Below are 11,493 nucleotides of genomic sequence, written 5' to 3' on the forward strand. Positions count from 1 at the left end.
GTGGAAACTGTTAGATTTTAATTGTAGTGATCTGAGCCCTTTGTCAAGTTGGTTTAGTTCATGTGTGCACCTGTTATGTTATGTGTATGCGGATAACAGTAATTCACAGTTTGTCCATCCATCTGTCTGTAAGGGAAGGAGGGAAAAAAATAAAATAAGAAGATAAAAAGTGACAGAAGGAAAGAAACAAGTGAAGAAGAAATCAAGAAAATAAGCTAGAAAAAAAAAAATAAATAAATAAGCCAAACCAATTTGTAAATCTGGAGCTGTTTTGGGCCGGGACCTGGACCTGTTTGAATCAGTGAGGGACAGGAGGTCTCTTTGGACAACACGTCACATCCGGTGCACAACACACTGCAGAGACAGAGGTCATTCTCCGCCTGCTGCAACAGGTCACGCTGCAGGACGTCATGTAATCCACACTCTGTGGCAACTCAGCTCTGTGTGACAGACCTCACGTCTCTTCTGTCCTCATCCACACAGTCTGAACATTGATTTTTACGGGTGGAGGAGCGAACTAACGTAGTCCTCCAGACGGTGACGCTCTAGATAACATCGATGTAAGTTAACAGAGCATCTTCCTTCACTAACCGATATAACTTCAGACGAGAGAGCCAGTCTTGAAAATGATCCCCACAGCACTGACTATACAATTATACAGCTATGTGCACATTTTTCGGACATCTCAACGGAGAGAGGCAACAAACAGAAGCTCAAGATTTACTCTTTATTTCTAGTAACTACTACGGCGACAAGAAAGTGATACCTATTTATAGAAGTAACTAACTGTAATTATCCACTATTGTCCAAAGAAATGCGCAACACTGGAACAAACTCGATTAATGAAGGTATTAGTGCAGTGGTGACACACGGAACGTCTTCCTCATGTGCTTTGTGGCCGTGCTCACGTGCACACCCAGCTGTATATTCATGAAGCGAGTACATAATTAACGTGACAATGTGGACGAGGGAACAGTTCTATCGGGCGCAGGTTGCATCAGCGCGGATCGCCCGATGAACTGATGACAGGCCGCGTTGCTAAAGCCCGCACACACCCAGCGGCAAACCGGCCGTCGGCGCAGACACAACTTCAAAGGAGAAAAATAGAAACACCTGCATGCAAGAGCACGTGCAGCACCTTACCTATCAATTATCATCAAATTAAAATAAAGTGGGCAGGTTTAATTCATTTGTTAACACGTGAGATTTGGCTGCCTACAGTTTTAGAGTGGCCGGATTTGCAGGAACATATAATCCCAGTGTGTTCTCCTTTTAGATTGTTGTTACTTTGCAAAGGATTAAAACATAAACAAAACTCTGCCACAACTCTCTCAATAATCAGCACAATGCTTCTATACAACTAATCACTTTATTACTATGTGGTTTTTGGAAATTTTCTATTGTTTTGTTTTTTAAACTTTTATTTTACTCGTTTATTAAGTGTTGTGAGCCGAGCCTTTGCTAAGGAGTTGTGTTCATGTGTGCACCTGTTAGGAATATTTGGATCACATTAAAGCTCTGTTTGTCTAAGAAGCTAAGAAAGAATTAAAGAAGCAAGGAAAGAAAGGACAAAAAAGAAATGAATAAAATAAGCTGAAAAATAAAATAAGCATGAAAGAAAGAATCGAAAAATATAAACGAATTAAAGGAAGAAACAAAAGCTGTTTCTAACTTTGCTAGCATCTTGAACTCTAACCTATTGGTTTGTATTCACGGTATTAAGAGGATTTATAACTCATGTCTTCATAAAACCAGTTGTTAGAGGCAGTGATGGGCTCACAGTTAATGAAGCCAGCTTGTGTTCACAGGTTCGAATCCCACAACTGACGGAAGACTGCGTGTCCCGGGCCCTTGACCCCTAGCACTAAGTGAAGCTAAGGTCCATTATGGATAAAATGTGCCCGAATCCCCACTTTTTACATCAGGAAGCATTAACAAGATCCTGTTTGCATAGTAACATTTTCTGGAGGTCTAACAATTCGTTTTCCTGTTTAAACAGTTTACATGTTGACCCTGTGGGTCAATCTAAAAAACATCTATGTGAGTTTGTGCTGAATAAATTCCCTAAATTTTGAATTGACGGTAAACACACAAGGAGAATATGCCAACTCTATAAAATAGAGAAAAATCCAGATTTGACGTCTCAAAGAATGCAGAATATATTAGTGTTTGATTTTTAAAGTGAGGAGTGGGCTCCCTTTTAGGGGTGCTGAAGAGCTTTGGCATGGCTTTCTGAAATACAAAAAAGTCTGAGGGTCATGTTGATATTTTTCCAAGATCACTTACTTTTTTTTCTTCTATTTTTCAGGTAGAAATGAAAGTGAGGAGAGAAACTATTCACTATTTTGCCGAAGAAATATCTTGAGCTGATAGATTCAATAAATACACAAATAAGAATTATTGAAAAGGTTTTAGTGGAGCTTGAAGAACAGTGAGAGTTGCAAATGTTTTGTAAAAACTTAAAAGATGCTTCAGATTTAAAGCGTCTGAAGTGGCAGGAGTTCTACTTTCCACTGCCTTTAGATCTAATAGTTCACAAAACATGAGTAAGTCTGGCACAAAACTAAAAAAATAAAAATCACCACTCGACGTGAGATAAAGCATGTTTTTCATGAGAGTAGTGATGGGATGGGAGGCTCATCCTCTCATTTTTTGAGGATTTAGAGACATGGCAGTCAAAATTCTTCCATTGCACAAGCTTCTGCAAATCAGTTGAAAATAGGGGCAGCAGTGGCCTGGCGGCTACCGGAGCCGACTTAGGATCAGAGGGGTAAATGTGAAAAAAGGAATTTCGCGCAAGGAAAATATTAAAGTATGACCAGCTTAGTTTAAAAATAGATCTGGAGTCCGTCATGTCCTGTATTTACTTTGTGAACGTGTTGTTCACGCCTCAATCAAACTGCATCAGGGAGGACTCATCTAGCTGAGCTAAAATAGCCACGGTCTGCTTGACCGGTGGTTCAGACTCGTTCAGATCCGATATCTCACCACATCACAGCCCGTTTGTGAGAGGGAGGCTAATCAAACAACACTGACATAACGCGCTGGTGCACAGCTCATGTTGCGTCACTTCCACAAGCTGTGAAACTCTTCGACTCATCAAAAAAGGAGGGAATATTAGGAAGTAAGTACCAGGAGGCTATAGTGGCTTTGCAAATGAAGAATTGTGCACAGCACTTCTTTTTCTTTTTTAAGTCTCAACAGTAAAGACAAAGTGCCATTGGTATACCTCTTGAGATTTCAAAGGTTGCTACACATACCACAATAAAAAGAAAATTTCAGCCGCATATTGATGTTTTATTGATGTTTTAAGTACTTTACTACTGCCATAAGTACCATTTCTGTATTTTCTATGGTTACTTTGATTAAATGTGATAACCTTCATTAATACTGAAGCGTTTATTTAGTCCCAGATGCTCTCCTGCCCATATTCCACAGGAAAATTACATTATTTTGTAATTTTTGGGTACTGTTAACACCAGGCTTGTTCAGGCTGACTGCAAGCTTTCTAAGGAACAGAGAAATCCTAACGTCAGTAGTTTGGATTTCACAAGACGTGGTAACTTAAAGCCTTCCTGTTTTCAAACAGCAGCATGGATGTGCTCCATTTTAGAGTCGTGATGTCTGTCAGTTATCGAGAATGAAAAGCAGGCTTTTTCCACTTTTTCATGCAGTTTAGCATGTATTTAGAGGCAATGATAAAAATGAGAAAATGACATTTACGCTCTCTCTGGATTACTTAATATCAGATAAATCCATGTTAATTGCCGTAATGATTCTGCATGTAAAAGGCAAGAGTCACTGAGCCATGTGAAAGGTGTTTAGTTAAAGTAAAGTCCCACAGGCTTCTGCAGTAGTAACGCTGCAAGTTTCTGGCACGCTCTTCTTATTTCCATGCTCATGCACTGCTGTGTTTCTTCAAACATATATCAGACTATCAAACGCAAACACCCCATTTATTTTTGAACACGGTGTTTAAAATGTGTTTCGCTGAGTGTGTTTTCACTGGAAACCCAAAGACACTAAACTGAAGTACTGTTTAAAAAAATGCACTTTCTCTCAGGAAGGCAATTCAAATAATTTAATGTCATTCAAATCACTAACATGTACTTCAACACGGCACAAACTCTGAACTCAAATGGTGACAATGAGTAATAAATAATACCACATTTAACTCTTTAAGTTAGCTTTGAAGTCCCTACATACATTCACGCGGCATGCTTTGGATGTCGGTAATAATAACTAAACTTGCGGAAAAGACCAAGTTTCACCAATCCCGTCATGCAATATTAAACATCCTATTCCTATGATAGCAAACAATTTATGACACAAACACTCGTAATGCTTCAGTGCTGTAGGAATTTAGATTAGCAGTTGTGTGAGGAGTCAAACTATGTATTACTGGCCTAAACTGGAAACCTCCTGGTTGATTTAGTGCCACATGATGCAAAGATCCCACACAAAAATGTGCATTTTGAATAATAAAATACTAATATATCATGAAAATATATTCATCAATCATGTTCATTAAAACCTCTTTGCAAATTCAGTTGTTTAAAGCAATAATGGTGTTAAATATTGACACAAAAATATCTAATATAGCAGGAGTCTGCAACCCTCATCACCAAATTAACTTGTTTTTCACCAAAAAGTGTGGAAAACACGTTTAACCTTTGAAATTCTAATTAACAAGGTAATAGTTGCAGTCATAATATTTTCTATATATACAAAAAAAAAAACTATCTCATGTTATTTTATGAGGTTCATGAGCTTTAACTCAGAAGAGTAGCATTTTTTTTTTAATTTAAAGTAGTAGATACTGATAGTATTTTTTAACAAATTGTGATACTTTAACCATTTTTTCTGTTTTGGTTGTTTTTTCCCCATTTAATTTTCTTTCTTTCTTTCTTTTTTTCTTTCTTTCTTTCTTTCTTTCTTTCTTTCTTTCTTACTGTATTAAGAATTTTATTATACTGATTTGCCTTTTGAACAAGTTTTAACACTTTTTTTTCTCTTTACAAGTTTCTAGGATTTGAGCAGTTTGATTTTTTTTTTTTGCTTTTTCTTTTCTTTTTTTCACAAGTTTAGAAGCTTCAGCCATTTATGCTATTTTCACTGTTTTACCAGGTTTATTTCTTAGCTGTCACCCAATAATTGAGCGGTTTTAGCAATTTTAGCTGCTTTATCTTTTTAAAAAATAATGTTTAAGCTAATTTAGCCACAATGTTTCTTTTAGAGATTTGTATTTTTGATCTGGTTCCATCTATTTTAAGTTTTTGCTGTTTCAGCCACTATTGCCATTTTAGTATGTTTCTAATATTTTCTGGGCATTTCAGCAGGAGATAATCCTTTTTAAAGTAGTGCAAATAAAATTTTAAATTAACATAAATGTTAGAAAGCTGAAGGGAGACGCTAAAGAAGGGCTGAAGAGCCATGTGAGGCTCTGGAGCCACTGGTTGCAGACCCCTGTCCTATACGCATCCTAAAAATAAAACAAAAAGTGCATCAGTTTTTAAACCCCACTTTAACTCACATCTAGATTATAAAGCAAAGAAATATCTGTTTAAACTGTCCCAGAATTGAATCGAACAAAACTACATGGCCCTTTGCAACTTTTTATCTCAGATGACACCTCAGTATTGAATACTGCGTCCGCTATGGATTCGTTGCCTTTCCTGCTGCTGTCACTGGATAATTGGCCTCCTCTGTCGCAACAGCTTATTCCGAGTCCGTGGCAAAATAAACGTAGCTTCTAAGTTCTGTCTCTCTCTTTCACAAACACACACAAACACACTCGCATGCAAAGTTAACCAAGTGGGACCACTGCATCTCGCATCCGCTATCTTTACATGCATAGGAAACACCTCTGCAAAGAAGGTCAAAGGGCGTCCGCTGAAGGGCTTCAGGAGCGGGGGCCACCGTCACCCTGCTGGAAGGAGCTCAGTTCGCAAGCGCATCATCCGGGTGCGAACACGCACATGAAGGGGTCGTCCCGAGGGCTGCATGTGCGTCCCGTGCCCGGTCTCAGGCGGTCCTCGGGGTTGGTGGGTGGGTGGGTGCTCAGGGTGGGGTTCCTCAGTTCACTTCAGCAGGCCTCTCCCTATGTGTCCGTGAAGCCACGCTCGCCCGCTGACCCTCCTTCCCTCTTTGCCGTCAGTCCTTCCTCCTGAAGGAGCTCAAACATTCCAGTTATGGTTTCCGTGTCCTTGCTCTCTCCTGCTGGCTGCGCTTTCATCCCTTCGTGGCGTCGGCGGCCAGGTTTTCCAGGAGAGTTCTATAAATGTCCGAGCGGAGGAACCGCGGGTATGAGTCTCTTTCCATCAGCCCGTAAACTATCTTCTGAGCATCGTCAAAGCAGTGCATGGTGGGAGTCTTGACGTTCCTTTTGATCTGCTCTCGGGTGTGATAGTCAATGTTGATCTGGAATGAGGCACACAGACAGGAATGAGCGGATTTAAGCCAAGAGCAGAAGAAGAGACAGTCAACACTTCAGCTGGCGTTCTTTCCCCCAGTGAGAGACTCTGCTAGTGCTGCATATTCTCAATATGATAGACAAAAAAAAAAAGGGTCTGGTGCTTAGAGGCTTCACTGAATTGGACTCACCTCTTTGGGCGATTCAGCTTTAATGAACTGCTCGTAAATCTTCTTGGCTCTTGAGGACATTCGAAATGAAGACTTGATCTTCTTGTAGTCCTCACAGGTTAGCCAGAATTCAATGTTCTCATCGCTGTATTCAGATTTTAGGAAGTTGCGAAAAGTAGCCAGACCATCTGAGGGAAAACACCAAGCAGTGAGTACAGAAAACCCCTTTGACTCTTTAAACTCTCTCTCTCTCTCGAGGGAAAGACAAACATGCTATTCTGACAGCATTTTTATACTCGAGAGAGAAAAGAAACCTACATTTAGACTCAAGAAGCCTTTCCAGGGACTGTGACCATTGTTGGGTATCTTCTAAACTTAGCCTGCTGGGAGAGAATGCAAAGTTGGATTACTTAGCCAGAATCAAATTGGGTTGAATAAATCTGTGAGGGCCTGGACGAACACACAAGCTGTCTAATTGAGAAAGCATAGCAGATGTGCTTATCAAATTCATACAAAAACGTCAAAGCCTGGGATATGCCTGCGTGTGGGTGTGCTGTGCCAAAGAAAACATAGTGTGTCTAGATCATTTTGAATCCTTTCGTGATGCCATAGATGGAAATGGTAGAAGCAGGCCAGCTATTTTAGAACTGAAATGTATGCAAAACACTCCATAAGTCTCCTTACCTCTCGGAGCTTGACGAGTGTGAGAACATGCACTGGAGCCGGCACATGAAGTTCTTTCCACTGTGTAGGAATAAGAAAATACATGAATGCACATCCCAGATGGATTTACCGCTGTTAAATTAGTCTCCAGTGGAGCTGTAGAAGAATGTGGAGCATGTAAGTAATTAGAAAAGAGAGCATGTGGCATGTGAAGTTAGATGAGGATTATCGGGAGATCCGAAGACGCGCGCATTATATTGTCACTTGTGCTGTTGCCTTTGACTTGTTTGTCCTCACTAAGGTTACGAAATCCAGTGTGACATTGTTAAATTAGATTAAAGGTTGTTTATTTCTTCTTCTTCTTCTTCTTCTTCTTCTTTTTTAAATATCAGCTTGAAGCAAGCAGTCATCAGAACAACGTGAAAGTCTGAGTTTAGGGTAAAGTCGAAGTTTCACTCACATGTTCTTGTTTCTCTTCCTGTCATCTCTGTCCATGATGAAGTGCTGTGTGTTGAGTGGTTCGATGATTAGGCTGGGCATTGTTTTGTTAAGTCCACACTCTCAGGCTCTTGGTCCTGGTCATGCTGCGGCTGAGAGACTCTTAGGAGGGTTCCCCCTGCGATGCAGCTTTTTATACCGAGGTTTTCCTGTTGCTAAGTGCTGGGACCGCTGGGATACATCAGCAGCTCAGCCCAGACGAAGAGGAAGCACCCCTTCCTCCTCCTTCTCCTGTTCCTCCTCTCCTCCTACCTCACAGCTAGAAACAACACATACTCACACTGTGCTGCATGTGTGCCTCCCTCCTCTTGATTCCTTACTCCCTTTAATGTCTCTCTGTTTCTTTTCCTTCCCTTCTGCTATTGCAGCTCCTATCTCCTCCCGGCTGGGTCGGCCGAGTAAACAGCACTCTCTGTGGCCGCGAGCATGCTGCGTTCCCATTATTTTTAGTCCGTCAGCACAGATGCAAATGACAGTAACGGTGACAGAGATAGGCAAATCCTGACCTTTGCACACTGTGTGTTTAGAGAGACTATGAAATGCAGCTGAAACGTGACGGCTGTTGAAGACAAACTGAAGGGCACTCCTTCTGCCTTTTGCACAACAGCACCATTCATTGATGCAGCAAAGTGAAATTCATCAAAAATGTGGCGGAAATTCCCGCAACACCAGGCCAGAAACACATGTGAGAAAGAGGAAACTGCAACCGGGTTGCAACAGACGTCCAACAAAGCAACAGGAAGTCAAAAACACCGTCGAAACGTCACGTCATGACCGCTGTTGTTTCACCCACAAAGTTATTACTCTATTATCAAAAATCTTGCTGAAATCCTTTTTCTGTAAGATGCTATAAATTTGGAGCTGCAAGGTTTTCAGACATCCTGCAGAAACTCACTTCCTCACTCAACAATGGTATTTCTCCTGATAGCACTATTAAAAAAAGGAAAAAGAAATGGGTGTATACACAGTTGCACAAACATTTATACTTATTTCGGTGATTTTGATTCAGTAAAAAAAATAAATAAATAAAAATAACGCATTAACTCACACAGGGGAGAGATCTCCAACAACGATACATACCACAACGGCAAACATGCAGGTTTTCTGCCAATGTCAACAGACCCACACATATTTTGATGGACCACAGCTTTTCATATTTGAGCCTGTTCGCTGTTAGGGGGGGACCGGGAACAGACAGGGGTGAGTAGAAACAACTGGGGTCAGCCAGAGATCGAGACGTGGTGTGAGAACGGAGCAGTGAACTGTACAGTGTCATGGCAAGAAGACAAGCTTCAGCTGAAATTAGCGTTAGTAACGCTGACCCCTGACACTTCATGCTTCTCTCAAATCAGCTGTGATCTGTAACAGATATCTTGGCCCGTGTGTTTGAACACAGATTACTGCTGATAGTTACGGCAGCAGAAAGGGCTGTGGGAATTCACAGGCTTCTGAGTCGGATCCCCACAACGTTTTGTACCGTAAGGAGGCGGTGTGCGTGTTTGTGTATTATTGTATTAGAAGAATCCTGATTGTTTCAGAGCAAATTACGGTAAAAACGTGTGAAAGTAGGTACACTGAAGAAGCACAGATCAAATCATCTGTCCACCAATTCGTCTTTGATTTTTAAGAACTGAGTGTCCCACCACTTTCCTAATCTTAAATTTACATTTTCCCTGAATAGTGACTTGCAAAGTGGCTTTCTGGGATAAAAAGTCAGACTTCTTCTTTGCTGAAATGTTGATGATCCCTTGGATAGAAGTGCTTTCTTCCCTCTAAAAAGTATACTCTAAGAAGTCTACTCTGAGGTTCAGCAAAGACCTGGGGCAAAGATCACAGAGTGGCCGCTTCTTATATTAATTGATCTTGTATGTTGATGTTGTCACATGTTTTGTTGTACAGCTCTGTTCAGGAGTTGCACTGCAACGATGCAAAAAAAAACCAAAAACAAACAAACAGAAAAATAAATAAATAAACAGATGAGGACAGATGAGACAGTTGGATTGCAATTCTGTCAACCATAAAACTACAAAGTCCAGAAGAATATGGACTGGAGGTCATGACTCTCTGGAGGAAAACACAGTTGCTTTTGTTCATCTGCTCCAGCATGTGCAGACGATCTGTTTACGGCTGTGATGTGCAGGCGTAGTGTCCTAGAAAAGTTGCATTTTCCTTGTTTTCAGTGGCTTCATGCACCGTTGTTGCATAAACGAACCCCTACAATGCAACAGTTTGTCAACATGGTGGTCCCGAAACAAAGCCATTTCAGGCCAACACCACACACTTTCTAGACTGTCTAAAAAGAACATAAATGTTGCCAAATAGTACTAATGTTTAAACAGTGCAATTAAGATTCAGCAAGGAACTGTATTACTTATAGCATAAGACATCGGAGCACCACCGCTCTGCTTGGATAAGCTTCTACTTTGAAATAAGTTTTGAGCTCATAGTTTTTTTTTTTTTTTTCCTTACATTAAATCAAAAATTATGTGAGCCGTAGGCAATTAAAACTGCTTTAAACAGACTTTATAGGACAAGGCACAGGTCTAAAATCTGTCTGTGTAGATAAATAACATTTGCAGAAAGAGGTGTGAATCATCAGTGAAAATGTATTTTCACTCTCTGCCCCCCCAAGTAACACTTTGCACTCCATCTGATTCAAATCCATTTAATGTATATAGACCTGTGCCTCTATTGTAGCTGATGTTGAAAGTTTAGATAAGTCAAATACACTGTTCTGAAGCAGTTTTTTTTTTTTTTAACACCTCTGCTCAGAACCTGCTGCCATCCCCTGCCTTCTCACCATCTGCCCTTTGGCTTGGCTTCACTGAAGCTGCATTCCCTCTTTTGCCCAAACACGGTTATAAGTACTGAGGCGTTACGAAGAGACACCAAACACTGTGAACTGAGGGCTTATTCTGTGTCCATAGCTACAGTATGGAGGGACACAGCTTTGAATAAGGAGTCTGATTCAGGGCCTTCGCCTTTTGCATCCAGATCTGATTGTGAAGTCCCTCCAACTGTGACTCTCAGGACTAACGCCGTGCCACTGACAGTACTCACTTCCTCATTGCTGCCATGGTAACGGGGCTAAGGGAAAACAGTGACAGATTGTGCGTGAAGAAAAGCATGCCATGTGATGGGGGAGATGTGAGACCTTTGTCAGTTATCACGGACAACCTCTGACATCCCGATGTACTCAGAGTCTGTGACGTAGAACTTCGAAATAACTGTCGTGCCCATAAATAAAAGTGCCTGGAGCCCTTTTCTGGTGATACCTGGAAACGCTTTCAGTCTGTAGTCTGCCGTTTGGAATTGCAATCGCTTCAGTATGTGTTCGTAAACTTATTTTCCTATGATGCTTTTCCAAATTAATCTCCCCTGAAAGCTACAGCATTATTAAAATTTCATGGCATGCACTGTACTCGCTCAAGGATAAAGAGAAGAAAAACAGTTTAAAGAAATGCTGAGGTTTCATGTCTTCAGTCAGTTTCAAACACTAAATATAACAAATAACAACCATTCCCCAGGCTAAAGTACTTTTGGTGCCGAGACATGCCTGCATGAGGAATTCAGGATGCAAACCACAAATATCCACCGTCAAAATCCATCAGGGTTTCTCTAATGGCTCAGACATTTTTAAAGTAGGAGAGGGATTCTAGGATCTATTCAGTGTAATTAAGGAAGGAGAGAACGTAAACAATCCTTAACAAGGAAAAATATGAAGGCATTGTCCTGAGAGAAGATGCAAAC

At 40.8% G+C, this 11,493-nt stretch overlaps 1 protein-coding gene across 2 annotated transcripts; it reads right to left on the reverse strand.

The window, feature by feature from the left end:
- Positions 1-4,066: 4,066 nt before the first annotated feature.
- LOC115381543 (regulator of G-protein signaling 21-like) lies at positions 4,067-8,212 on the reverse strand. 2 transcript variants are annotated; one of them, XM_030083012.1, is made up of 5 exons: positions 7,706-8,212; positions 7,267-7,326; positions 6,901-6,962; positions 6,604-6,770; positions 4,067-6,420 (listed from the first exon to the last, which is right to left on the reverse strand). In XM_030083012.1, the coding sequence occupies exons 1-5, from the start codon at positions 7,783-7,785 to the stop codon at positions 6,232-6,234; spliced, it is 558 nt and encodes a 185-aa protein (XP_029938872.1). In that variant the 5' UTR covers positions 7,786-8,212; the 3' UTR covers positions 4,067-6,231. The 2 variants fall into 2 exon arrangements, with proteins under 2 accessions (XP_029938872.1, XP_029938871.1); XM_030083011.1 differs by having other exon boundaries at positions 6,901-6,965; positions 7,706-8,205.
- Positions 8,213-11,493: the final 3,281 nt, after the last annotated feature.

Source organism: Salarias fasciatus, chromosome 23 (genome assembly GCF_902148845.1).
Source record: "Salarias fasciatus chromosome 23, fSalaFa1.1, whole genome shotgun sequence".
In the NCBI taxonomy this organism is placed as follows: domain Eukaryota; kingdom Metazoa; phylum Chordata; class Actinopteri; order Blenniiformes; family Blenniidae; genus Salarias; species Salarias fasciatus.